This window comes from Anas acuta, chromosome 1, assembly GCF_963932015.1.
Source record: "Anas acuta chromosome 1, bAnaAcu1.1, whole genome shotgun sequence".
Lineage (NCBI taxonomy): Eukaryota > Metazoa > Chordata > Aves > Anseriformes > Anatidae > Anas > Anas acuta.
Genome location: NC_088979.1, coordinates 204215470 through 204240760, shown reverse-complemented (window position 1 = coordinate 204240760; position 25291 = coordinate 204215470). Strand labels below are relative to the sequence as shown.

At 69.5% G+C, this 25291-nt stretch overlaps 5 protein-coding genes across 9 annotated transcripts; 4 read left to right on the top strand and 1 right to left on the bottom strand.

Moving 5' to 3' along the window:
* Positions 1-121: 121 nt before the first annotated feature.
* CIMAP1B (ciliary microtubule associated protein 1B) lies at positions 122-2156 on the top strand. The gene is made up of 6 exons (XM_068670372.1): positions 122-418; positions 509-712; positions 807-908; positions 1416-1537; positions 1622-1762; positions 1851-2156. Exons 1-6 carry the CDS (start codon positions 310-312, stop codon positions 1926-1928), a joined length of 756 nt encoding a protein of 251 aa, XP_068526473.1. The 5' UTR covers positions 122-309; the 3' UTR covers positions 1929-2156.
* An 884-nt stretch (positions 2157-3040) lies between these two features.
* Positions 3041-7334, top strand: TYMP (thymidine phosphorylase). 3 transcript variants are annotated; one of them, XM_068670223.1, is made up of 10 exons: positions 3041-3321; positions 3862-4064; positions 4150-4248; positions 5009-5138; positions 5275-5393; positions 5473-5635; positions 6101-6331; positions 6631-6771; positions 6883-7065; positions 7096-7334. In XM_068670223.1, the coding sequence occupies exons 1-9, from the start codon at positions 3192-3194 to the stop codon at positions 7044-7046; spliced, it is 1380 nt and encodes a 459-aa protein (XP_068526324.1). In that variant the 5' UTR covers positions 3041-3191; the 3' UTR covers positions 7047-7065; positions 7096-7334. The 3 variants fall into 3 exon arrangements, with proteins under 3 accessions (XP_068526324.1, XP_068526323.1, XP_068526325.1); XM_068670222.1 differs by having other exon boundaries at positions 6883-7334; XM_068670224.1 differs by lacking the exon at positions 3041-3321 and adding an exon at positions 3643-3718 and having other exon boundaries at positions 3806-4064; positions 6883-7334.
* A 34-nt stretch (positions 7335-7368) lies between these two features.
* Positions 7369-9993, top strand: SCO2 (synthesis of cytochrome C oxidase 2). 2 transcript variants are annotated; one of them, XM_068670226.1, is made up of 2 exons: positions 7369-7500; positions 9006-9993. In XM_068670226.1, the coding sequence occupies exons 1-2, from the start codon at positions 7427-7429 to the stop codon at positions 9838-9840; spliced, it is 909 nt and encodes a 302-aa protein (XP_068526327.1). In that variant the 5' UTR covers positions 7369-7426; the 3' UTR covers positions 9841-9993. The 2 variants fall into 2 exon arrangements, with proteins under 2 accessions (XP_068526327.1, XP_068526328.1); XM_068670227.1 differs by lacking the exon at positions 7369-7500 and adding an exon at positions 8145-8265.
* On the bottom strand, positions 9988-18204 carry NCAPH2 (non-SMC condensin II complex subunit H2). Its single transcript, XM_068670221.1, has 21 exons — positions 18029-18204; positions 16718-16927; positions 16273-16374; positions 15821-15876; positions 14560-14635; positions 14036-14107; positions 13827-13906; positions 13269-13420; positions 12846-12941; positions 12519-12619; positions 12344-12415; positions 12114-12177; positions 11938-12045; positions 11485-11538; positions 11316-11386; positions 11130-11232; positions 10976-11038; positions 10786-10859; positions 10558-10659; positions 10331-10480; positions 9988-10249 (listed from the first exon to the last, which is right to left on the bottom strand). The coding sequence occupies exons 2-21, from the start codon at positions 16823-16825 to the stop codon at positions 10112-10114; spliced, it is 1842 nt and encodes a 613-aa protein (XP_068526322.1). The 5' UTR covers positions 16826-16927; positions 18029-18204; the 3' UTR covers positions 9988-10111.
* LMF2 (lipase maturation factor 2) lies at positions 18178-25158 on the top strand. Of its 2 annotated transcripts, XM_068670219.1 has the most exons (14): positions 18178-18337; positions 18438-18691; positions 21263-21291; positions 21425-21621; positions 21800-21978; positions 22070-22208; positions 22506-22640; positions 22748-22853; positions 23023-23119; positions 23247-23429; positions 23633-23801; positions 23889-24000; positions 24213-24321; positions 24395-25158. In XM_068670219.1, exons 1-14 carry the CDS (start codon positions 18241-18243, stop codon positions 24731-24733), a joined length of 2145 nt encoding a protein of 714 aa, XP_068526320.1. In that variant the 5' UTR covers positions 18178-18240; the 3' UTR covers positions 24734-25158. The 2 variants fall into 2 exon arrangements, with proteins under 2 accessions (XP_068526320.1, XP_068526321.1); XM_068670220.1 differs by lacking the exons at positions 18178-18337; positions 18438-18691 and adding an exon at positions 18741-18779.
* The last annotated feature ends 133 nt before the right edge of the window (positions 25159-25291 follow it).

Genomic DNA, 25291 nt, shown 5'->3' with positions numbered 1-25291 from the left:
CAGAGCCCCCCACCCATGGGGGCCATTGTGACAGCCGGGCTGCCCGGCTGTGCCCCAGAACCTGCGGGGCTGAGCCCGGCCCCACTGCAGGGGAACGGGGACAGGGACGGGGACGGGGACGGGCACGGGGACGGGGACACTGCACGGCACCCAGACGGGGGGCACCGCTCCCAGGGACTGGGACTTGGCCGGGGGCTGCGTGGTGGGGAGGGAAGGGGGGGACACGTCCCTCGGTGAGACCCCCGAGGCGGGCACCCGCTGACGGGGCCAGGACCTCCTCGCAGGGCCGGGCAGAGCCGCGCGCCCACCATGTCCACCAGCGCCTGGGTGGGCACCTGGAGACCCCACCGCCCCCGCGGCCCCATCGCCGCCCTCTACAGCAGCCCCGGGCCCAAGTACGGGCTCCCCACCAATGTCGGTGAGTAGGGGAGGGGGACGGGAGGGTGCCGTGGGGCGGTGAGGGGACGGAGGGGGGTCCCGTGCCCACCGTGCCCCCCGTGCCCCGCAGGGTACCGGCTGCATGACCCGTCCCGGCACCGCGCCCCCGCCTACAGCTTCGGTGCCCGCCTGGCGCAGCACCCGGACGACCGCTCCCCGGGGCCCGCGTACATGCTGCCCCCCAGGACCACCGCCAAGGGCAAGGACGGGACCCCCGCGTACTCCATCTACGGCCGCCCCCGGGACCTGGAGCCTTTCCGGACACCCGGGCCAGGTGGGGAGCCCTGACGGTGCTGGGGGTGGGGGTGTGGGGGGGGGGGCAGGTGGGAGCCCCCTCCCCACATGGCCGTGGTGTCGCCCCACTGCAGGCTGCTACTCGCCGGAGAAGGCCGGGAGGTGGGCATTCCCCTCCCCACCCGTCTACTCCCTGCGCTCCCGCACCAAGGAGTTCGCCAGAGACCAGACGCCGGGTACGGGAAACGGGGTGGGCTGAGAGCCCCCCTGCCCCCAGGCTGGGCTGAGCCCCATCCCCAGGGGGAGAGCCCCCCAACCCCGGGCTGAGATCCTGATACCTGAATTGAGCCCCCCAATCCCTGAGCTGAGCCCCCATCCCCATCCTGAGCCCCCCCCATGACCAGACTGACCCCCCCCCATCCCTAGGCTGAGACCCCCATCCCTGAACTGAGCCCTTCATCCTTGGCCTGAGCCCTCCCATGCCCAGGCTGAGCCCTCCCATCCCTGAGCTGAGCCCCCCATTCCTTAAACAAGCCCCCACCCCATCCTGAGCCCCCCCCCATGCCCAGACTGAGCCCCCCAGCCATGAACCAATCCCCATCCCTCACCTGAGCCCCCATCCCTGAACTGAGCCCCCATCCCCGGGCTGAACCCCTCTGCCCCCCCCTCTCCCCCCGGGTCAAAGCCCACTGCCCGCTACCCCCTGACCCCCCCCACACCCCCTGACCCCCTCGCCCCCCCAGGCCCCGCCGCGTACCGCCTGCCCCCCATGCTGGGGCCCCGCATCATCAGCAAGAGCTCGGCCCCCAACTACTCCATGCCGGGGCGCAGCACCGTGGGCGCCTTCTACCAGGACCTCTGCAAGGTGAGGGGGGGGGGTCAGGGGGCACCGGGGGGGGCACCTGGGGGTGGGTGGGCAGCCGAACATCACCACCCCCCCTCCCCACAGACACCGGGACCCTGCAACTACCGCGTGGTGGACGCCAACGTCTACAAGAGCCGCGCGCCGCAGTACAGCATGCTGGCACGCAACGAGCTGCCCGGGGACACCACCCTCAAACCGGGACCCGGCGCCTACAGCCCCAGCACGGTGAGGATACGGTGGGGGCGGCGGGGGGGGCACGGGGGGCAGCCCCCAGCCCTCACCCTCACCCTCACCCTCACCGCCTCGTCCCCAGGGCAAGCCGCAGGGGCTGACGTTCGGGATCCGGCACTCCGACTACCTGGCCCCGCTCATCGTGGACGTGCCCGACTAGGGGGGCGCGGGGGGGGTCGGCCTCTGATGGGAAAAGATCGGTGCCAAAAGACTCAGCCGCTCGCCTCGTGTCTCAGAGCGTCAACGGGACGGGGGCTGCGCCCACCCCGTCTGGGCGGGGGCTCTGGGAGGGCTGGGGAGCAAGGGGGGGGGTAGGGAGTAAGGGGGGTCTGGGGAGCAAGGGGAGGTGGGGATCAAGGGGGGGGATCCCCAGCCCCACATCCATGTGGGTCCCACATGTGGATCCCCAGATCCACAGCGATGCCCCGACCTGGCTGCTCCAACCCATCCCACCCCATCCCCATCCCAATTTCAATCCCAATCCCAATCCCAATCCCAATCCCAATCCCAATCCCAATCCCATCCCATCCCACCCCATCCCCATCCCAATTTCAATCCCAATCCCAATCCCAATCCCAATCCCATCCCATCCCATCCCACCCCATCCCCATCCCAATTTCAATCCCAATCCCAATCCCAATCCCAATCCCAATCCCAATCCCAATCCCAATCCCATCCCATCCCATCCCATCCCATCCCACCCCATCCCCATCCCAATTTCAATCCCAATCCCAATCCCAATCCCCACATCCCCACACATTCCGTCTCCCTGTGTCCCCTCATGCTCCCCAAGCCCCCATGTCCCTCACGCCCCTTTACCCCCCGCTGACCCCACAGCTGCCCCCCGCCACCCCTTGTCCCCTGCTGACCCCGGTGACGCTGCAGCCGCTCCTGTCACAGCCCCACGGGTGCAGGCGCCGCGGGCACGGGTGGTGCTGGGAGCGATCGGGTCTGGGCCGTGGCGCTGCCTCCTGTGCCCCGTGCCACCGCTGCGGCTGTGCCAAGGTCACCACGGCCCCGTGGGGACAGGGAGGGGGCACTCATCAGCAAGGCACTGCGGGACCGGGGTGCTGGGGGCGCCCTGGGGGCTGTGGGCACCGTGGGACCCGTGCGTGCTGCACCCACCGTGGGTGCCGTGGGTGCGGAGGGTGCTGAGGCGCGCACCGTGCCGGGCAGGCAGAGACACGCAGAGCCCCGCACCTGCCCCACGTCACCGTCGGGAACCGAAACACTGGGGGCAGAGAGGAAAGGACGAGGGCATCGGCCCCAGCCCCAGCCCCAGCTCTGCCACCTCGCTCCCTGCCCTGGGGACAGAGTCCAGTGCCCAAGGCGCCTCCGTGACTGGGCGGGTGGCGCAGCGGTGCCAGCGGCAGAGGAGCGGTGCCGGTGGCTGGGGGGCATTGCCAGCGGCAGGGGGGCAGCGATGGACGCCCCCCCGGTCTCGCTCCCGGCCCTCATCCGCAGGAAGCGTGACGGCGAGCGGCTGCGGGATGAGGAGATCCAGAGCTTCGTGCGCGGCGTGACCGAGGGCTCCGCGCAGCAGGGACAGATCGGTGCGGGCACAGCAGGGCCGGGGGGGCACTGCGGGGACCTGGAATGGGACCAGGGGGAGGCAGGAGGGGGATGGTGGCGGGGGGATGCTTCTGGCATGCGTGGGGCTGGGGGCAGGTGAGGGGTGGGGGCAGCTGGGGCACGGTACGGGACATGGCATGGGGATGTGGTGGGGAATAGGGCACGGGGGGGACACCCGGGGACATCCCTGGGGAGGACACAGCCAGGGGACCTGGCACAGGGACATGGCCAAAGGCAGCTGGGGCACGGCAGGGCTGGGGGGACACTGGAGGGACACGGAAGGGATGGGGAGGGCGGGGGGGCTCCTGGCATGGGGACACGGCAAAAGGGAGCGGGACACAGCGGGGGGACGTGGCTGGGGGCACTGGGGGCTCCCAGGTGGGGTCACTGGGGACACTGGGGGGTTCCAGGCGGGGTCACTGGGGGCTCCCATGCGGGGTCACTGGGGACACTGGGGGGTTCCAGGTGGGGTCACTGGGGGGTTCCAGGCGGGGTCACTGGGGTCCCCCCCCCGCCCCCAGGTGCCATGCTGATGGCCATCCGGCTGCGGGGCATGGACGCGCAGGAGACGCTGGCGCTGACGCGCTCCATGGCGGCCTCGGGCCGGCTGCTGGCCTGGCCGCGGGGCTGGCGGGGGCGCCTGGTGGACAAGCACTCCACCGGCGGCGTCGGGGACAAGGTCAGCCTGGCCCTGGCCCCTGCCCTGGCTGCGTGCGGCTGCAAGGTGAGCGGGGACGGGGACGGGGACGGGGACAGGGACGGGCAGCACCGCAGGGTTCCCGCCTGCGCCCACCCTCCTGCGCCCACAGGTGCCCATGATCAGCGGCCGCGGGCTGGGGCACACCGGGGGCACGCTGGACAAGCTGGAGGCCATCCCCGGCTTCTGCGTCTCCCAGAGCCCTGAGCAGGTGCGGGGGGACATGGGATGGGGTTGGGGACACGGGATGGGGATGGGGACACGGAATGGGATGGGGACAGGGACGGGGGACCACGCACAACCTGCCCATCCTGCTGGCACGGGGCCGCTCCATTCCCATTTGGCTGGAGCCGAGGCTCTGCCCGCGGGGGCAGCTGCCCCTAACCCCCACCGTGACGGGTGGGTGGTGCTCTGGGGTCACCCCGGTGCTCACAGACCCCGCTGGTCCATGCACACTGCATGGGGGTGGCCCACGAGGGGACAAGGGGAAACAGCGGCAATGCAGGGGGGAGCGGGGAGGGGCTCGGGGCCAGGGGGGCACAGAGGGGGACATGGGACACTGATGGGATGTGGGATGTGCTGGTGGGTTTTGGGATACGCTGATGGGTTTTGGGATGTGCTGATGGGTTTTGGGATGCCAATAGGGTGTGGGATGCCAGTGGGATGCAGGATGCTGACGGAATGTGGATGGGATGCAAGATGCCAACGGGATGCGGGTGGGATGTGGGATGTGGATGGATGTGGGATACCGATGGGATGTGGGATGCTGAAGGGCTTTGGGATGCAGACAAGGTGTGGGATGCTGATGAGACAGACACGGAAATCAGAGGGGACATGGGATGGTGATGGGACATGGGACACTGATGGGATATGGGATGGTGATGGGACCCGGGTGGGATATGGGGCAGGGATGTGGAGGAGGATGGGGGCTGGATGTGGGATGCAGGACCCCGATGTCCCCGGCCCCACAGATGCAGAGCATCCTGGAGCAGGTGGGCTGCTGCATCGTGGGGCAGAGCGAGGAGCTGGTGCCGGCCGACCGGGTGCTGTACAGCCTGCGGGACGTCACCGCCACCGTCGACAGCCTCCCCCTCATCACAGGTACCGGGGCGCTGTGGGATGGGAACCCCCCAAGCCCCCCCAAGCCCCTCCATCCAACCAGGACCCCGGGGAGTGGGCGCGGGGCTGGGGCTGTAGGGCTGGAACTGCTGCGACCTCTCACCCACCCCGTCCCCAGCCTCCATCCTGAGCAAGAAGGCGGCGGAGCAGATCTCGGCGCTGGTGCTGGACGTCAAATTCGGGAGCGCGGCGCTGTACCCAACCCTGGAGAGCGCACGGGAGCTGGCCCAGAGCCTGGTGAGACCCCCACGGGACCCCATCCCCTGGGGACAGTGCTGGGGCCGGTGCCCCCGTGACGCCCGGTGCCCCCGTGCAGGTGGCGGTGGGCGAGGAGCTGGGCATCCGCACGGCAGCCGTGCTGAGCAGCATGGACCAGCCCCTGGGGCGCTGCGTGGGCAACGCGCTGGAGGTGCTGGAGGCGCTGCAGTGCCTGGAGGGACGCGGCCCCGAGGACCTGAGGGAGCTGGTGACGGTGCTGGGTCAGCACGGGGACGGGGACAGGGATGGGGACGGGGACAGGGATGGGGATGGGGATGGGGATGGGGATGGGGATGGGGATGGGGATGGGGTGGGCACAGCCCAAGGGCACACGCAACCCCCCTGCCCCAGCCCTGCACCCATGCACAGACCCCGTGTCCCCCCCTCCGTGTGCCCCACACACAGCCCAGCCCCCATCCCCATCCTGTGTCCCACCCCCCGGTCCTGTGCCCCCAGCCCCCTCCCCACCCCGTGCCCCATGCCCTGAGCCCTCCCCCTCCCCAGACTGCTGCTCCCAGTCCCTGTCCTCCCCACACCCCCACCCATGTCCCCTGCCCCTTGTGGCCCCCCACCCCCCACCCCCAGCCCCCAGGCTCCCCCCACTCATCTCTGGGGGGCTGCTCCCGGTCCCTGCACCCTGGGGGGGGGGGAGCACAGGGGTCCCAGCGCCGTGCCATGTCCCGCAGGGGGGCTGCTGCTGTGGCAGTGCGGGATGGCCCCGACGGCGGAGCAGGGCCAGGAGCGGCTGGCGCGGGCACTGGATGACGGCTCGGCCCTGCGAACCTTCGAGGCCATGCTGGGGGCGCAGGGGGTGCCCCCCGACACCGCCCGCCTGCTCTGCACGGGGACCCCCCAGCAGCGCCACCAGGTCCTGGGGCAGGCGGGCACCCGCGAGGAGCTGCTGGCGCCCTGCGAAGGTGAGGGGAGGGGGGGGGCCGGGGGTCCCGGCCGGCACCCTGCGTCCCCACCCGCAGCCCCGTGCCCCCTGCCTGTACCCTGAGCCCCGGACCCCCAGCACCCCCCCTGTGGGCACCATGGGGTGCTCAGCCCCCTGCCGAGCCCCAGATCCCCGCATCCCAGTGCCCCCCCACTGCTCTGCACCCCCACATCCTGGTGCCCCCCTGATGCTCCCCACCACCCCCACATCCCAGTACCCCCCCCCAGCTCCCCACCACCCTGCTGCCCGGTGCTGTGGGTGATGCTGCTGCTGGCGCAGGCAGGGTGCAGGGGATCGAGGCGCTGCCGCTGGCCCGCGTGCTGCACGAGCTGGGGGCCGGCCGGACGCGTGTGGGGGACGCCATCAACCCCCGCGTGGGCGCCGAGCTGCTGGTGGCCGTGGGGCAGCACCTGCGGGAAGGTAAGGGGGTGGCGGGGGGGGTGACGGCGGTGGCGTGGGGACCCCATCCCAATGTCCCCATCCCTGCGCCCCCATCCCCGTGCCCCATGCCCTGCATCCCCGTGCCCGCAGGGGAGCCCTGGCTGCGGCTGCACCACGACGGGGGGCTGAGGGCTGAGCAGCGCCAGGCCCTGCAGGACGCGCTGCGGCTGGGCACCGGCACCACCGGCACCACCGGCACCGGCACCGCCGTGTCCCGCATCGCCGAGACCGTGCTGCCCCGTGGTGCGCCCTGACCCCACACGGGGATGGTGACGGTGACGGTGACGGTGACGGTGATGGTGATGGTGATGGTGATGGTGATGGTGATGATGGTGATGATGGTGATGGTGATGGTGAGCAGCTGATTTGTGGAAACGGCCCCCACCGTCGGTAGGACTTTGGGGTCACCGTGTTTACCCGGCGCTGGGCAGCCCGGGGGGTGCTCCCACCAAAGCCGTGCCCACCCGACGCGGCAGCGTGCCCTGGCTACGTGCAATAAAGCTCCATGCGCACGGCGTTTCCCCATGTGCCTGTACTCACAACCTGTCCCCACTTCATATTAAATTAATCCCAGAACTTGTTTCCATCAGCCCCTCCCGGTGGTGGTCGCTGGGGGCTGTGGGGATGAAGGCTGATGCCTCCTCTTCATCACTGCCGGCTGCCTGTGCTCAGGCTCAGCTGCTCCTCGGCTCCTGGCACACCTACCGGGTCGGTCCCAGCTGGTTTTTGGGACAGACAGGCAGTGTGATACCAGGTGTGACACTGGGTGTGACACAGGGTGTGAAATCAAGTGTGATGGGTGTGACATGGCATGTGACACCAGGTGTGACACGGGCTGTGATGGGTGTGCCACCAGCTGTGATGAGCGTGCCAGGTGTGACACCAGGTGTGACTTTGGGTGTGCAACGGTGTGACAGGGCAGTGTGACACGGGGTGTGACACCAGGTGTGACACTGGGTGTGCCAGGGTGGTGTGACACAGGGTGTGATGGGTGTGACATGGGATGTGACACCAGCTGTGACCCCAGGTGTGACCCCGGGTGTGACACCGGCTGTGACACCGGGTGTGTAACAGCGTGACGGGGGGTGCCAGGGGTGACACTGGGGGTGACACCGGGTGTGCCGGGTGTGACACTGGATGTGCCAGGCGTGCCCCCGGCTGTGCCCCCAGGTGTGCCCCGCGCTGTGCCCGTCCCGGTGCCCCCCCCCCTTCCCCTCCCCTCCCCCCCCGCCCCCCCCCGGCCGCTCCGGGCCCCCCCGCGGGCAGCGCCGCGGTCACGTGGAGCACAGGGGTCACGTGGAGCACTGCAGGGTCACGTGGGTGCCCCCCCCCCGCCAGCCGCGCTCAGCGGCGCCCCCTGGCGCTGTTGGTGCCCCCCCCGCGGGCACTGCGCGTGCGCGCGCGGCCGCCCCGCCCCCCCCCCCCCCCCCCCCCTCCCTGCGGGGCACTTCCGGTGTGCGGCAACGGCACCAGGTGGGGGCCGCAGGGGGCTGGGGGGGGCGGGGGGGGCAAAGGGCAACGGGGGGGGCTGGGGGGGGCACCGGGGGGTCAGAGGGTACCGGGGGGGGCAGGGGGTACCGGGAGGGGTAGGGGGTACCGGGGGTCAAAGGGCTCTGGGGGGGTCAGGGGGCACCGAGGGGTCAGTGCTGCGGGGGGGGCGGGGGGCACCGGAGGGGTCAGGGGGCAGCGGGGGGGCAGGGGGAACAGGGGTCAAAGGGCACCGGGGGGGGTCAGGGGGCACCGGGGATCAGAGGGCACTGGGGGGTCAGGAGGCATTTGGGGGGGTCAGGGGGCACCGGGGGTCAAAGGGCACCAGGGATCAGAGGGCACCGGGGGGTTAAGGGGGCACTGGGGAGTCAGGGGGCGCCTGGGGTCAAAGGGCACTGAAGGGGTCAGGAGGCATTTGTGGGGGTCAGGGGGCTCTGGGGGTCAAAGGGCACTGGGGTGGTCAGGGGGCATTTGGGGGATCAGAGGGCACCGGGGGTAGTCAGGGGGCATTTGGGGGGGTCAGGGGGCACCGGGGATCAGAGGGCACTGGGGAGGTCAGGGGGTATTTGGGGGGTCAGGGGGCACTGGGGGGGGTCAGGGCACACTGGGGGTCAAAGGGCTCTGACGGGGTCAGGGGGCACTGGGGGTCAGAGGGCACCGGGGGGGGGTCAGGGGGCACCGGGGTCTCAGTGCTCACCGTGTGCCCCCCCCTCCCTTGCCCCCAGCCCCGCCATGGCCCAGTCCCTGCTCCCCGCTCGCTGCCTGCGCTGCTGCCGGGCCCTGCTCAGGGCCCCCCCTGCGGCCCCCACCCCCTCCCGTGGGCCGTGGGGGTCCTGGGGGTCTCCATCATCCTCATCCTCATCCTCATCATCATCATCATCATCATCTTCATCACCCCCAGGAGGGGGGGGCCGTCCCCCGCTGCCTCTGTGGCAGCGCCTGGCGGTGGTGTCGGTGCTGGGGGGGGCGGCGGCGGGGGCCTGGCTGCACCTCCGTGCGCAGCGGGAGCGGGAGCGGCGGCGGCGGCGGGCGCGGGAGCTGCGGGAGCTGGCGCTGGGCCAGGGCGACTTCCAGCTGCTGGACCACACCGGGCAGCCGCGGCGCAAGGCGGATTTCCGCGGGCAGTGGGTGCTGCTCTACTTCGGCTTCACGCACTGCCCCGACGTCTGCCCCGACGAGCTGGAGAAGCTGAGCCGGGCGGTGGAGCTGCTGGAGGCCGATGTGGCGCTGCCCCCCCTGCAGCCCCTCTTCGTCACCGTGGACCCCGAGCGCGACGACGTGGCGGCCGTGGCGCGCTACGTGCGCGATTTCCACCCCCGGCTGCTGGGGCTGACCGGCAGCCCCGAGCAGGTGCGGGCGGCCGGCGGTGCCTACCGCGTCTACGCCCGCGCCGGCCCCAAGGACGAGGACGGGGATTACATCGTGGACCACACGGTGGTCATCTACCTGCTGGGTCCCGACGGGCTCTTCCTCGACTACTACGGCCGCGGGAAGACCCCCGCCCAAATCGCCGACAGCGTGCGGCGCCACATGCAGACCTACGAGCCGCTCCCTGACTGAGTGACCAAGGGGAGGGGGCGGCGAGTGGCCCCCCCCCGGTGTGGACCCCATGGGGATGGGGGCTGCGGCACCGGGACGGGACCCTCCCCAACCCCACGGGGCTGTGCTGGGGATGGGCTGGGGGAGGCACAACAAGGCAGGAGGTACGGAAACTGGGCATTTATTGCTGAAAAAGGGGGTACTGCGGGGGGAGCTGTACACAAGGGGGGGCTGTACAGGACCCAGGGGGGCTGTACAGGACCCGGGGGGGCCGTACAGGACCCGGGGGGGCTCAGTCGCAGAGCACGGAGGCGCGGTAGTTTTGGAAGCGCTCCCGAGCCTGCCCCTGCCGCAGCAGCCGCAGCCGCATGGTGTCCACCGCCTCCTCCAGCCCCAGGTCCTGCGCCACCTCCACCGTGTAGTCGTTGGCCTGCGGAGAGGGGCAGGGGGTCGGGAGGGCTGCGTTGAGCCCCCCCCCAGACCCCCCCCAGCCCCCGAGACCCCCGCTCACCAGCTGCAGGGAGGCCAGCATGCAGCGGCACACCTCGAAGGCCGGCAGCCCCGCCACCAGGCTGCGGAAGGGCTGCCACTCGCCCAGGCGCCCGAAGCGTGCGGCCAGCCGGTCCCCGTAGCTGTGGATGTCGAAGGCCGCCCGTTCCTCCTGCGGGATGAAAAGGGGTGGGGGGGTCAGGGTGGCCCCCCCGGTCCCCCTCCAGCCCCCTGCCCCCCGCCACCTGCCTGCTCCTGCAGCAGCGGCCCCATCTTCTCCTCCCACTGGCGGATGTGCTGCGACAGCTCCGTCTCCTGCACGTAGCGCTGCGAGTTGGCGATGAACAGCTCCTGGGGGGGGGAAAAAGGGGATGGGGGGAGCACGGGGACAGGGGGAGCACAGGGACGGGGGGAGCACAGGGACAGGAGGGACAGGGGGTGCCCCAAACCCGTGGGTGCTGTCTGTGTGACACCTACCACGTTCCTCCTCACCAGCTCCTCGTAGCTCAGCGCATCCAAGTCGCAGGGACCTGGGAGAGGGCCGGGTGGTGCTGGGGGGGGGCAGCGTGCTGCCAGCCCCTGCGGTGCTGAGTGGGGAAGGGGAGGCCCCCCCCGGGCTGCTGCTGAGCGGGGGGAGCACTCCCAAAGCCCCCCAACAAGCACTCACCCACGTCTCCCTCGACCGCCGGCTCCGGGGCGTGCAGCTGGAAGTCCTGCTCCAGAAAATCCTCTGCGGGCGGGGGGGGGCAGGCTCAGCACCGCGGCTGCCAGGCCCTGCGGATGCTCAGCCCCCCCCCCCCCCCGGGGGGCTCCACTCATACCTGGGCCTTCCTCAGCGTCCCCCCTGAAGTCATCATCCTCGTGCTCCTCTTCCAGCGCCTCCAGCTCCTCCTCGCGCTCCAGCGGCGGCACCCAGGGTGGTCTCTGGGGGGGCAGCGCTGAGCCCAGCGCCCCCCCGGGACCCCCAATCCCCCCCCCCCGAGCCCCCCAGCCCCGTCCCCGCTCACCGCCCTGCTCTGCAGCTTCCTCTGTGCCGCCAGCCGCTCCTTCAGCTGCTTCCAGTACAGCACCTCCAGGTCTGCAGGCACCGCACGGGCACGGCCTCAGCGCCCCACGGCCCCGCAGCGATGGGGGGGGTCCCCTGCAGCCCCCCCCTCCTGTCACCCCCCCACTCACCCGCGAACGTCGGCCCCTTCCTCTTCGTTCTCCTGCCGTCTGCGGCGTCGCTGTCTGCGGGAAGCAGGAGGGGAGTCCCCGTGTCCCTGTCAGTGTCCCCCCCATGGCCCCACCAGGGCAGCAGCACCCAGTGGGGCGCAGAGCTCTGCCCTGCTCGGGCCATGCTCTAAAATTCTGGGTTAGACCCAAAATTTGTGTGCTGCCAGGAGTGGGACTCCATCCCTGTGGGGCCCTTCCAACTCATCAAATAAAAATAAAGTAAATAAAATAAAAAAGCCACCTGCTCCTCCCTCCTCGAAGCCCTACGAGTGCTGAGGTGCGGCCGCTGTACCCCGCACCCCACCCGGCAAACTGGGGCGCACATGGGGAGCACCAGCGAGCCCCAGCCCCCCCGTCAGAGCTCCTGCCCCGAACCCGCGTCGGGGCGGGAGGTGGCAGAGCTGTGACACTCACAGGAGGCAGAGAACCACTTCAAGAAGTCCTGCAGCTTCCTCGGCCCCTTCCTTTTCCGCTTGCTCCCGACCACGTCGTCCAGGCCCTGCGGCACCAGGAAGGGTCTCCCTGCAGGCAGAGGGGGATGAGCCACGCGAGCAGCTCCGGGGCAGGGGGCCCAGCCCCTCCCCAGGCACCTTTCTTGAAGGGTTTGTCTTCAGAGTCCCCAAAGGGGTCCAGGCTCTGCCACGGGTCCAGCATCTGGGGGAGGAAGCGAGCTCTCAGCCAGGACGGGGGCAGCGGAGCCGCGGGGATCCCCCGGCACCAGCGCGGCACAGAGCGGGGTGGGGAGGGCAGGGACACCCTGGGGCTTCCCGCAGCACCCAGGCAGTGCTGCTGCCCCCCCAGCTCATCTCCAGGCCCTCACCTTGATGTGTTCCTGGGGGTCCTGGGCAGGGGCTCGCTCCCGCAGCGCGTAGCCCTTGGCTTGGGGCGCACCCTGGCAGACACAAAGCGTCAGGCAGCAGCGAGCCGCGGGCAGCCGGGCTCCGGGGCAGGAGCCAGGAGCTGTGGGACCCCCCCCCACGCCCTGCCTGCCCTACCCTCTGCGCCTCGATGTGCTCATCGGCAGCCGGAGCCATTTCCACGTTGTCCTCAGGGACCATGGGCAAGTCATCCCCGCTGTCGTCCGGCCCCGCAGCACCTATGGGGACAGCAGGATGCAGCCAGGAGCTGGGACGGCCTCTCCTGGGGTCTCCCTTCTCCACCCTGCCTGAGGGGGAGCTTCCCTGGGGAGTTTTACTTCTTAAATCACAACACCCGGGCCGGCTGGGGGTGCGCAGAGGACGGGAGCACCTCTGGGAGCAGCACGGCGCACCCCGGGCACGCAGGGCGGAGCGGACGGACAGACCCCACCACCAGCCCCTCACCTCCATCCTCAGAGAAGTTCAGTGCCTGCACGGGCGTCGCACCAGCGCCGAGGTGCAGGGGCTCCCTGCCGCCACCGAGGACCGAGGACCGGGCTCCTGGGAGGTGACAGAGGCTGGGGGTCACCGCGGCCCCACACGCAGAGCGGCTGCGGTGGCAGCGCAGGGGCAGCTCCCCAGGGTGGGCTCTGCCTTTGCCCAGCCCCAGGTCTCCCCCACGCCCAATTTTCAGCAGTAACCACCCCCTGTGCTGGCACTCGGTGTTTTTGACAGAGGCAGGGCAGCAGAGGAGAGGCAGAGCCGCATCTCCTCCACCCCCAGGAGCGGGGCCGAGAGCTCGCAGCCTCTCAAGCAAAGCCCCCCAGCGGGGCAGCCCCGCTCCGTGCTGCCTCCTGCCCCACACAGCTCCTCACCCCGGCCCCGTACCTGCAGCTCCAGCGACGCTCCCCTCGTGGTGCCAGTCCTGCAGGCCCGTGGGCAGGAGCCCCCCCAGCTCCAGCATGAAGGCACCGGTGGCGTGGGGGGTGCAGGTGTTCATGCGGAAATCCTTGCGGCTGGCCAGCACCTCGCCCTTGTGGCTGGGGACATGGGGACAATGGGCCCATCAGGGGGACAGGACCCCCCTGGGGACCCCCAGATGGGGGGAGCGGGGCTGAGGCGCCCCCAAACCAACAGCCCCCAGGAGGGATCTGCCCCCACCCGCTGTCCTCATGCTCCTCCAGCCCCACAGAGCCCTGCCTGGGTTCCCCAGCGCAGCCCCGACCTCGTTGCACCCCCTGCACCCCCAGCCCCCGTGTGGGCTCCTGGAGCCCTCAGGATTATTCCTCCTCCTCCTCCTCTTCCTCCTCCTTCTCCTCCCTGCCTCCTGGGTTTAACGGGGACAGGGCCATTCCCCCCACGATGGCACGGGGACAGCCCGGCCGTACTGCAGCACGAGCTGGGGGCGCAGCTGGACACCGGGGGGGTGGTGAGGTGGGCTCTCACCTAAACAGGGGGTTGTTCCTCTTCTCAGCCTCCTCCGGGGGCACCAAAGATATCGGGGTCAGGGGAACAATGTTCACAGCCTGCGGGGACGAGAACAGGAGCGTGGCTGCCGCTGTTCGGGGCCGGATGGGGGCTGCGCGGGCACGGTGTGGGCAGCGCCGCCCCTCGCAGCCCCAGGGGACGAGAAGGCCACCAGCAGGCTCCCTTACGCTGGGCTGCTGGTCCCTCCTCATGTCCACGCTGCCCTGGCTGCTGTCCTTGATGTCGTCCAGGGAGAGGAACTGCAGAGAGAGAGGCCCGTGGTGGTGACCGGCTGGCAGCGGGGCCGGGCGTGCTGCACCACGGCACCCCGTGGGGGCAGAGAGCTGCTGCTGCACAGCCGGGACCGAACAGAGGGAAAAGCTCTGGGTTTGGGGCCTCTGCCAGGACAGGAGCTGGCCTTTAAGGTCCCTTTAATAGATGGTCTTTAAGGTCCCTTTAACAGGTGGCCTTTGGGGTCCCTTCCGACCCGAGCCGTGCCAGCCGAAGGAAGGCTCAGGCACAGGACAGGTCCCCAGGTGCTGCGCAGGGGACAAGCTCTCCCAGCAGGGCTGCGAGGCAGCAAATCCCTTCCCTGGGAGGCCACGCAGGAGTTTCGTGACCAAAAAACCTCCCAAGGAGCCCCTGCCTGGGGGCGGGAGGGGGCAGACGTGGGGCTGAAGGCAGCAGGGAGCACAGCGCCGCGTCCCCTCACCTCCTCCTCCTCCGTCCCGAAGGTTGCGTCCGCGTCCCTGCCGTCCTCCCCCACGGAGCAGGGCTGCTTCTCCCGCCTGTCAGGGAGCAGAAACGCGGTCAGGAGCTGGGCAGCACCGGGTAAAGGCTCGGGCAGAACAGCAGCAGCCTTCCCCCAGCCCAGCCGTGCCGCACACAGCTACTGGCGCAGCGTCCCGTGTCTCCGGGCAGGACTCCCAGGCACGGACAGCCACGGCATCAGCTCGTTCCCTGACCCCCACGGTCCTGCCGGTGCCGGGGGGCTGCAAAGGAATCAGGACGTGAGGGAAGAGAGGACTGAGCCCATCCAGCAAATCCTATCTTGAACAAAAACGTCCCACCCAGCTCAGGAGCTCAATTGGAAAGAGGAGAACGTTTCGCTGCAAGGCAGCAACGCAGCGTGGAGATAATTTGGGGGATGTTCAGGAACCTCTGCAGCAGCTTCGCGGTGCTGCAGCCCCAGCAGAGCCTCCCCCAGGCGCCCTGCCCCAGGCTCCCGGTGAGGTTTGGGGCTGGCTGAGCCAGAGGACACGGCTCCCGCAGGGGCTGCCCGAGCCCAGCCCCCTCTGGTGCCAGGCGCCTCACAAAAACCCTCGGGTTTTACAAAATCCATCCGAGGGCACGCAGAAACACAGCACGGTGTCGCAAGCTGACCCCTGCTTGTGGGAGCCAGGTTCTGAACTCGAGCCGGGTTGGCAGGAGCCGACTTGTGCAAGACAATTTGGGAACTGCGACTGCAAGGCAGCACCCCAATCCCTGCCATGGGGGGGGAAACAAATCACAAGGCTCTGCAGGGCACGGCCCCCTCCTTACCCAACAGCCGGGTGACAAAACCCCAGCACGGTGCTGCTGGAAATGCTCCGGGGGAAGAGCTCGGCCCCACGCCCCCGAGACAGAACCGAGTCCCGGGGGGGCCCCTCACACTGCCTGCAGAAATCCTCGCCCCCAGAGAACACCTCCTGGGGCTGCCGCTGCCATCGGCTGCCTTGGTTTTAAAATAAAGGATTGCCATGAGGGAGGGGGGCTCAGGAAAAGCACAGCAGGGCCCTGAGCGGGGGCAGAGCCCCGGGGGCTCTCCCTGTAGGTGGGACAGGTCACAGCCCCGCTGCGGCAGGAGCTCTGCAGCTCAGCGGGGCCATGCAGCAAGGGGACACGGCCGTGTGTCGTGCTAAAGCCATGGGATCTGCAGGAAGACCCCAGCCCCTACAAGGGTCCCCTCCCAGCGGCTGGGGCTCGTTACTTACTTCTTATTGGAAATGAAGTCGAGTGCCTGGTACACCAGGGAGTAGAGATACTCCACCTGCAACACAGGGGCCAGGCTCAGAGACAGAGAAAGCAGCTCCCAGAAAAACCCTCCAGCTGATGCCAGGATGACCACGGCCCTTCTCTCATCCCCAGACAGCCAGAGTTCAGTTTCTTGACAATCCCATTATTTTTTTCCCATTTAAGCCATTTTGAATTCAGGTTTGGGAAAAGAGGTTGGTTTTTTCTCCAGGCTGCCAATCCCAACACACATAAAGGGATGGAGTTTAGGAGATCAATAACCTTCTGAACCCCTTGGCCGTTATTACATTCCAGCCTCCCAAACTCGAGGGCAGCTCCCCAAATCAGCCCCCGTGGGAGCCTCGGCCCCAGGAGCCCCATCTGAGGGACCAGGAGCAGGACGAGGCCGTGGCCGTGCCCCCGGCGCGCTCACCTTCCTGCTGTAGATGCAGGCAGAGCCCTGGATCACCAGAGCCGCCTCTATGAAGTTCATGGTGGTTTTGCCGCCATCGAAGGAAATGGAGATCTGGTCCAGCTGCAAAACGTACGAGAGAAGGAAAATGAAGGGCTGGTTTGCGGACTGATTTAAGGGTAAAAAGGAAAAAAGGAAAAAGTCAGAACTGCAGCAGTTTGCCTGACGTGACACCCTGGGGAGGTAAGGAGGGGAGAGGGAACCCCTTCCCCTCGTCCCTGCAGCACCAGGAGCTCCTCTGGGGCTGCACTGTGGGGAACGCACCCCTGAGAACAGGGGGCACGCAGAAGGGACACGGTGACACGGTGCTGTGACACGGCGCTGGACCTCACACCCCGCACAGCCCAGCGGCCACGGCACCGCCCTGCTGTGGGGCAGGACCAGGAGCCCCCCGCGCCCCCCTCACCTCCTCCAGGTACTCCCCGAGCTGCGCGGCCACGTCCACCTCCCAGTTCTTGGTGAGGTCGCGGATGGGCTGCAGGAGGTGCAGGAAGCGCGACTCCACGTCCTCCATGGTGGCTCCTCGGTGGCGGGGCTCAGGCTGCCGGGGGGCTCGTGGCCTCCCCCGGGGGCCGGTGGCAGCGGGGGGCTGCGGTCACACCAAGCCGGGTGAGAGCTGGGGGTGAGGGGCCCGGCGGGCACGGGGCAGAGCCCAATGGGGGAAGAAAGGAGGGCTGCGGGTTACCTTGGGGTCCCCAGTGGGTGGGACGGGCACTGGGACGGGCACTGGGATGGGCACTGGGATACTGGGATGGGGGCTGAGCACTGGGATGGGCACTGGGATGGGCACTGGGATGGGCACTGGGATACTGGGATGGGGGCTGAGCACCGGGATGGGCACCAGGATGGGCACTGGGATGGGCACTGGGATACTGGGATGGGGGCTGAGCACTGGGATGGGCACCAGGATGGGCACTGGGATACTGGGATGGGGGCTGAGCACTGGGATGGGCACCGGGATGGGCACTGGGATGGGCACTGAGATACTGGGATGGGGGCTGAGCACTGGGATGGGCACTGGGATGGGCACTGGGATGGGGGCTGAGCACTGGGATGGGCACTGGGATGGGCACTGGGATGGGCACTGGGATGAGCACTGGGATGAGCACTGGGATGGGCACTGGGATGGGCACTGGGATGAGCACCGGGCCCAGCACCGGGCCCAGCAGCCCGAAGAACACCGTGGCCTGCACAGGGTGTGGGGGGCACCGGGGCACGGCTGGGGGGCACCAGCTGGGACCGGGGACTGGGACCGGGACCCAAACTGGGGAGTGGGGCTGGGACTGGAGCAGGGACCGGGACTGGGAACCAGGGCTGGGGACTGGGAACTGGGGCAGGGATCAGGAACCGGGGGTGGGACCAGGGATGGGGACCAGGGACTGGGGCTGGGGACCAGGAACCAGAACCAGGACCTGGGGCAGGGGACTGGGAATGGGGGCCTGGGGATGGGGACAGGGGCAGGGGACCGGGACCCGGGGTGGGGACCAGGAACCGAGAGTGGGATCAGGAACCGGGGCTGGGATTGGGAACGGGGGCTGGGGACCGGGACCGGGAACTGGGAACCGGGGATCAGGACCGGGACCAGGATCGGGATTGGGAACCGGGGCTGGGATTGGGAACCGGGGACAGGACCGGGGACCGGGGACAGGGTCGGGGACCTGTGACCGGGATCGGGAACCGGGGCCCGGCTCCGCTGGGCAGGCCCTCAGCCACGCACCGCTCCGCTCCGCTCCGTCCCGGTCCTGGTCCCGGTGCCGGTCCCGGTCCCGTCCCGGTGCCGCCCGGAGCCGCCCCCTCCCCTCTCAGCTCCGTTTCGTCCCCGCCGCCATTTGGCGCTTCCCGCCCGCTGCAGGCCCCGGTCGCGGGGCGCTTCCGTCACGGCCCCGCCCGGCCCCGCTCCTCCCGGCCCGGTCCCAGCCCGGCCCCACCATGGCGGAGCCGCCTCAGCGGCCGCGGGAGCTGTTCCTGGCCGGGCTGGCTGCCGCCTACCTCGCCGCCTTCGTCTCTCTCTACCTGCAGCTGCCCGGTACGGCCCCCCCCCCCACCCACCCCCCATCCCCTTCACCCCGTGCCTCCCTGACCCGTCCCCGTTGTGGTCCCCCCCCCCCTGTGTCCCCCCCCCCCAGGGCTGTACGGCCACGACGGGATCCTGCCGGTGCGGCGGGCGCTGCGGCCGGGCGGGCGGGGGCTGCGGGAGCTGCTGGGGGCCGAGCCCACCCTGCTGTGGCTCAGCCCCCGCGCGGGGCTGGCGGCGGAGCGCGGCGCGGAGCTGCTCTGCCTGCTGGGGGCCGCCGCCGCCATCGGCGCCCTGCTCAGCGCCGCGCTCAGGGGCTGCCTCCTGCTCGCCGCCATGCATCTGGCATACCTGTCGCTGTACCAGGTAATGGGGGGGATTGGGGTGGGGGGGTGGGATTGGGGATGGGGGGGGGGGGGGGACCATGCACGTGGCATACTTGTCACTGTACCAGGTAATGGGGGGGATTGGGATTGGGATGGGGATTGGGATTGGGATGGGGATTGGGATTGGGGTTGGGGTTGGGGTTGGGGTTGGGGTTGGGGTTGGGGTTGGGGTTGGGATTGGGATTGGGACTGGGATGGGGATGGGATGGGGTGGGGATTGGGATTGAAATTGGGATGGGATTGGGATGGGGATGGGGACCATGCCTGTGGCATACCTGTCGCTGTACCAGGTAATGGGGGGGATATGGGGTGGGGGGGGATTGGGGTTGGGGTTGGGATGGGATTGGGATTGGGATGGGGTGGAGATGGGGATGGGATTGGGACTGGGTAACGGGGCAGATTGGGATTGGGATTGGGATGGGGTGGGGATGGGGTTGTGGTTGAGATTGGATTTGGGATTGGGATTGGATTTGGGATTAGGATGGGATGGGGATGGGGATGGGATGGGATGGGATTGGGATTGGATTTGGGATTGGGATGGGGATGGGATGGGACAGGATGGGGGTGGGGATGGGATGGGGATGGGGTTGGGATGGGGATTGGGATTGGGATGGGCTGGGGATGGGAGGGGATTGGGATTGGGGTTGGGATTGGATTTGGGATTGGGATGGGGATGGGACGGGACAGGATGGGGGTGGGGATGGGATGGGGATGGGGATGGGATGGGATTGGGGTTGGGATGGGGGTGGGATGGGATGGGGATGGGATGGGAGGGGATTGAAATTGGGATTGGGATTGGGTGGGCTGGGGATGGGATGGGTTTGAAATTGGGATTGGGATTAGGGTTGGAATTGAGATTGGGATTGGGATTGGGATGGAGTGGGATGGAGATGGGATTGAAATTGGGATTGGGATTGAAATTGAAATTGGGATGGGGATTGCAATTGGGATGGGGATGGGATGGGACCAGGTGCCGGCACACGTAGCCCATCCCAAGATCCCAAAGCTGGGCGCTGCAAAGCTGCAGCTCAGGGTTTTGCGGGGAGGTGGAGGGTTAGTGGTGGGGAGGAGGGGAATGAGAATGTGTGTGATTGTGTGTGCGAGCTGGGTGTGCATCGGTGAGCTGGGGGTCTTGTGAGTGTGTGTATGTGTGCGTGAGCTGGGTCAGTCTGTGTGATTGTGTGTGCATGGGTGAGCTGGGGGGGTTGTGAGTGTGTGTATGTGTGTGTGTGTGAGCTGGGGGAGTGTGATTATGAGTGTGTGAGAGCTGGGTGTGCATGGGTGAGGTGTGCATGTATGAGCTGGGTGTGTGTGTGTGAGCTTTGTGTGTGTGTGATTGTGAGTGTGTGCACGTGTGTGTGTGTGTAAGAGCTGGGTCAGGGTGTGTGACTGAGTGTGTGCAAGCTGGGTGTGCATGGCTGAGCTGGGTGCATGTGTGCTGTGTGTGTGAGTGTGAGTGTGTGCATGTGTGAGAGCTGGGTGTGAGCTGGGTGTGAGCTGGGTGTGCATGGCTGAGCTGGGTGTCCGTGAGCTGGGTGCACGTGTGCTGTGTGTGAGTGTGAGCAGTGTCTGTGAGCTGGCTGTGATTGTGTGTGTGTGTCAGCGGAGTGCATGGCTGTGATTGTGAGCGTGAGCTTGTGTGTGAGCTGGGTGTGAGCTGTGCCTGTGTGTGCATGTGAGCTGGGTGTGTGCCAGCTGTGCGTGCCCCTGTCTGTGTGCGTGTGTCCGCACAGCTGCGGCAGGGCTCTCGGTTCCTCTTCCCTCCCAATTCGGGGAAACCCAGCAGGGAGCAGCTCACCAGGAGCCCCCCCCGGCAGGGCTGGGGAGGCCACGTGGCGCTGCTCCAACCCCAAAACGTGCGGCTGCCCCTGTCCCGGGGTGTCCCTGTCCCTGGGGTGTCCCTGTCCTGGGGTGCCCCTCTCTGTGCCGTGTCCCCCGGGGTCAGGACAGGAGCCTGTTTCGGTTCCTGCCCCTGGGGAGGCAGCAGCAGGAGCCGTGCCGGCTGCCGGAGCAGCCTCCACCCAGCCCTGCGTGCCAGGCCCTCGTCCTTCCCTTTTACGGTGATCTGCAGAAAAATCCTCGCCCTCCTCCTCCTCTTCCTCCTCCTCCCCTCTGCTCTGCCTGCAAGCGGGGCTGTGCCAGGGGCTGTGCCAGGAGGGGCAGCCCCGTGCAGGAGGGCTCGGCCCGGTGCCATCCCCGTCCCCATCCCCGTCCCCGTCCCCGTCCCCGTCCCCGTCCCGTTGGGGCTGCCCCGTTGCTCCCGCTGGCCACGTGGCCGTGCCTGGAGCTCAGCTCCTGCCTGGAGCCGCTGCTGGGCTGCGGTTCCTGGCACCGCGTCCTCCTCCTCCCCCGTCCTCCCTCCTCCACCTCGCGCCCCGGGGCTGCCTCCGTGGCACCGCAGCCCCGCGTTGTGCCGGGGCGATGCCACGCGCCCCGGGTTTGGCACGGCTCAGGGGGGCTCCACGCGGGCAGGGAGCGGGGCAGGGCCCCGGGGGGCTACACCCCGCAGTGCAGAGCCCCCCGCCCCGCTCACTGCTCGCTCTCCCCGCAGGTGGGACAGGTCTTCCTCTACTTCCAGTGGTAAGTCAGCCACCCGCGCGCCCACCCTGCAGACCCCGCAGGGCCCTCCCCAGGGGGGCTCCGCGCCTCCCGTCCCTGTCACCTCAGGGACATGGCCCCGGGGTGTGAGTGTGGGACTGTGGCGTGCCCTTAGGGACAGCCTCCTGCTGGAAGCCGGCTTCCTGGGGGTGCTGGTGGCCCCCCTGCGCCTCTTCAGGTGGCGCTCGGCGGCGTGGCGGCCCCACGACGGGGTCACCTTCTGGCTGGTGCGCTGGCTGCTCTTCCGCCTCATGTTCGCCTCCGGCGTGGTGAAGCTGACCAGCCGCTGCCCCACCTGGTGGGGGCTCACAGGTGAGGGGGGGGCAGGCACAGCCCCCAGCCCCGATTTGTGCCCCATGTGCAGCCGTGGGGCTCTGGGCAGCTCCGTGCAAACGCACCGCGCTCAGCGCCCCCGGCACGGCGCCGCCCGCCCCGAGCTGCTCCCCTGCCCCCCGGGCACGCCGCTGACCCCCTGGTGCCCCCCCCCCAGCTCTCACCTACCACTACGAGACGCAGTGCATCCCCACGCCGGCCGCCTGGTTCGCCCACCAGCTGCCCGTGTGGTTCCAGAAGCTCAGCGTGGTGGCCACCTACGTGATCGAGATCGCCGTCCCCCCGCTCTTCTTCGCCCCCATCCGCCGCCTCCGCCTCTTCGCCTTCTACTGCCAGGTGCGGGGGGCATTGGGATGGCGGCGGGGGGGCTGCCTGCAGGCTGCTCGCTGCCGTGACGCCCCCCAGCCCTGCCTCTGCCCCCCCCCAGGTCCTGCTGCAGGTCCTCATCATCCTCACGGGCAACTACAACTTCTTCAACGCGCTCACCATCGTGCTGGCCTTCTCCCTGCTGGATGAGGAGCACGTGGCGTCCTGGCTGGGGCGCAGCAAGAAGAAGCACCCCAGCTGTGAGTCGGGGGGCTCACGGCCCCTTTGGGGGCGCGGTGCCCTCTGCAGTGCGTGGGGTCGGGGGTGGGACGGGGGGGGGACAGCTCTCGGTGCCGTTGTGGCTGCTCTGGGTTGGCGCTGAGCGAGCGGCCGCCCCCGGGGCGCTCAGGTTGGGGCTCAGCGTGAGGCTGCGGTGTGGGGCCGTGCTCTGGGAACCCCCCCTGCCCCCCTGTACGTGGGCTCCTGGGGCTGGGCTCGTGGTTTGCTGCGTGCCGTGGGTCAGGGCGCAGCGCTGAGCTGCCCCCCCCCACCCTCAGCCTGGCCCCCCAGCCTCCTTGCCTTCCTCTCCACCCTGCTGGAGCTGGCTGCCTACGCCCTGCTGCTCTACTGGAGCGTGCAGCACTTCGGGCTGGAGATCGACTGGGAGAAAAAGGTGCTGGAATCCAAAGTGGGTACGTCCCGGCCCCACCGGGTGGCCGTCCCCGTCCCCGTCCCTGTCCCCATCCCCTCCCACGGGTGCCACCACCAGCCCTGACCCCTCACTGTCCCCCTGCCCCAGCCTTCACCTACCACGAGTTCACGCAGTGGCTGCGGACGGTGACGCTGCCGCTGGTCGGGGTGGGCTTCCTCTCGCTGTCCTGGGAGATCCTCTGCGCCCTGTACCGGTGAGTGCCGGGGGGCTCCTGGTGCACCACGTGCCGGGGGTCCTGCGCCCCGGGGTGCAATTCCCAGCCGGGCTGCGGAGGGGCTCACCCGGGTCCCCGTCCCCACGCCATGCACACGCAGCCTGGGGGGGCTGTGCGGGTCTGAGCCCCCCCGTCCCACCCCCTCCAGGTGCATCAGTGTCCGTGGCTGCTTCTGGAAGCTGTGGGCTCTGCTGCAGTGGGGCGTCTTCGCCACGGCTGCCGTGGGGGTGTTCGCCGTCAGCTTGGTGAGCTCGGGGGGCACGGGGGTGGTCCTCGCTCCTTCAGCTGGGGCTGGGGGCTGTGGGCGGGCAGCAGCGGGGCAGGGGGGCTCTGCCCGTGCCTCCTGCAGCCCCCCCCCGTTGCGCTGCCCAGGTGCCCTTCACCTACATCGACTACGAGTCCAACGGCAAGCTGTGGCCCGGCATCCACCACATGTTCAACGCCGTGGAGCGCTTCCAGGTGGTGAACTCCTACGGGCTCTTCCGCAGGATGACGGGCGTCGGGGGGCGGCCCGAGGTGGTGCTGGAGGGCAGCTACGACAAGCAGACCTGGACGGTGAGCCCCCACCTCGCCCCCAGGGCTGGGATGGGGCTGAGGGGCCAGCCCCGAGCATCCCCACCCCGCTGCCTTGGCACCGCTGGGGCACCCGGCCATCCCCATGGGCTGGGGGGGCTTCGTTCATCCCATAGCCCCTGGAGGTGACGGGGGGAGTGTAGGGGAGCTGTGGGCTGGACCTGACCCCCCCACCCTGCCCACAGGAGATTGAGTTCATGTACAAGCCGGGCAATGTCAGCGTGGCCCCACCACTGGTGGCCCCGCACCAGCCCCGGCTGGACTGGCAGATGTGGTTCGCGGCCCTGGGGCACCACAGCAGCAGCCCCTGGTTCGCCAGCTTCGTGTATCGCCTGCTGCAGGGCAAGAAGGACGGTGAGCGGGGCCGGGGGGGGGTCGGGGAGGGGGGGCAGAGGCTGGGGCTGGGTCTGGGGCAGCCCCCGTAACGCTGCGCCCCCGCAGTGATCCGCCTGGTGCAGCTGGATGAGGCCAAGTACCCGTTCAGCGCGCAGCCCCCCACCTACATCCGCGCCCAGCTCTACAAGTACTGGTTCACCGGCAGCGCCGAGACCGGGTGAGATGGGTGGGGGCACCCCCCCAATGCCCCCCCTGCTCCCCACCACGGGGGTGAACCCGCACCAACGTGCGGGCACCGTGTCCTTGGGCAGCCGCGGGGGCAAGCCCTGGGGGTGGGGGGCTCACCGGGACCCCGAGCGCAGCTCCAGGGGGCCGTGGGGCTGCAGGGGGGGTCCTGCCCCCCCCAGGCACTGATCCCCTGCCCCGCAGGGAGGGGGCTACGCGGTGGTGGCGGCGGCAGCACGTCCAGGAGTTCTTCCCCACCGTGTCTCTGGGTGACCCCACGCTGGAGAGCCTCCTCGCGCAGCACGGGCTGAAGGTAGGACCCTCACCCCAAACCCCGCTGAGCCCCGTTTGTGGGGCGTCGCTCACCCTCCCCGTGCCCCCCCCAGGACAAAGCGCCCCCCAAGCGCCCTGCGACCACCTTCCTGCCCTGGCTGCTGGAGTCCATCCGGCGCCTCAGCCTCCCACTCTCGGGCCCGGTGGTGCTGTGGTCCCTGTACCTCGGTGCCGCCAGCGCCGCGCTGCTGCGCGCCCTCGGCCGCCGGCCCCGGGGGGGGGCACCCCCTGCCCGCCACAAAGGGCCCAAGCGGGGGGACCCGGTGGACCGAGGGGGCGGCGAGAAGAACGGGCAGGTGAGGAGGAAGGAGGAGAGGGAGGAGAGGGGCGAGGGCCGAGCCCGGGGGGCGGCCGATGGTGAGGGTCCCCGCGGCACCAAGAGGAAGAAGTAGCAGCAGCGCTGGGCGCCACCAGGACCCGTCTTCCAGGCACTGGCTGATGCCGCTGGCTCCGGGCCCCCCCCTCTGCGCCCCCCGGCTGCCCAACGCTGCCTCTGTCCCCGTGGGGGGGTCCTGGTGGGGCACGGCCCCCCCCTGCCATCACGGCCCCCACCCTGGGGTGAGCGCACCGCTCTCCCTGCCAGTGCCTTCACGGAGCGGTGCGGGTGGGGGCGGCCTCCCCGTGCCCCCCAGTGGGGGCTGCCCCTCTGCCCCCCACCCCCCGGCCGTCCCGTGGGGCAGGGGTGGTGCTGGGGGGGCAGCTGCATCGCGGCCTCGTGTGCCCCCACTGCCCCGTGCCGGGGGGGGTCTGACCGCACCGCGCTTCCCCTCGCACAGGGGTTTGCTACGATTTTCTAAATAAAGCCTTTGACATTCCAGCCCCAGGCCCCTCCTTCACCCCAGAAAGGTGAGGGGGGGGGAAATGGGGGCTGTGCTGACCCCACTCGGTCCCGCTGCCCCCCTCCCTCCCCATCCAGGGGGCTCTCCCCAGCCCCGCGCCCTGGCTGCGTC

Coding starts and splice junctions, on each gene's coding strand:
- CIMAP1B (XM_068670372.1), top strand. CDS start 310: ATGTCCACCAGCGCCTGGGTGGGCACCTGGAGACCCCACCGCCCCCGC. Junction 909..1,415: donor CGCCAGAGACCAGACGCCGG/GTACGGGAAACG, acceptor TCGCCCCCCCAG/GCCCCGCCGCGTACCGCCTG. Junction 1,538..1,621: donor TCTACCAGGACCTCTGCAAG/GTGAGGGGGGGG, acceptor CCCTCCCCACAG/ACACCGGGACCCTGCAACTA.
- TYMP (XM_068670223.1), top strand. CDS start 3,192: ATGGACGCCCCCCCGGTCTCGCTCCCGGCCCTCATCCGCAGGAAGCGT. Junction 3,322..3,861: donor CGCGCAGCAGGGACAGATCG/GTGCGGGCACAG, acceptor CCCCGCCCCCAG/GTGCCATGCTGATGGCCATC. Junction 5,139..5,274: donor CAGCCTCCCCCTCATCACAG/GTACCGGGGCGC, acceptor CCCCGTCCCCAG/CCTCCATCCTGAGCAAGAAG.
- SCO2 (XM_068670226.1), top strand. CDS start 7,427: ATGCCTCCTCTTCATCACTGCCGGCTGCCTGTGCTCAGGCTCAGCTGC. Junction 7,501..9,005: donor GCTCCTGGCACACCTACCGG/GTCGGTCCCAGC, acceptor CCTTGCCCCCAG/CCCCGCCATGGCCCAGTCCC.
- NCAPH2 (XM_068670221.1), bottom strand. CDS start 16,825: ATGGAGGACGTGGAGTCGCGCTTCCTGCACCTCCTGCAGCCCATCCGC. Junction 13,421..13,826: donor AGGAACAACCCCCTGTTTAG/GTGAGAGCCCAC, acceptor CCATGTCCCCAG/CCACAAGGGCGAGGTGCTGG. Junction 11,539..11,937: donor GAAGTGGTTCTCTGCCTCCT/GTGAGTGTCACA, acceptor TGCTTCCCGCAG/ACAGCGACGCCGCAGACGGC.
- LMF2 (XM_068670219.1), top strand. CDS start 18,241: ATGGCGGAGCCGCCTCAGCGGCCGCGGGAGCTGTTCCTGGCCGGGCTG. Junction 22,641..22,747: donor GGTGCTGGAATCCAAAGTGG/GTACGTCCCGGC, acceptor CCCCTGCCCCAG/CCTTCACCTACCACGAGTTC. Junction 24,001..24,212: donor ACCGGCAGCGCCGAGACCGG/GTGAGATGGGTG, acceptor CCTGCCCCGCAG/GGAGGGGGCTACGCGGTGGT.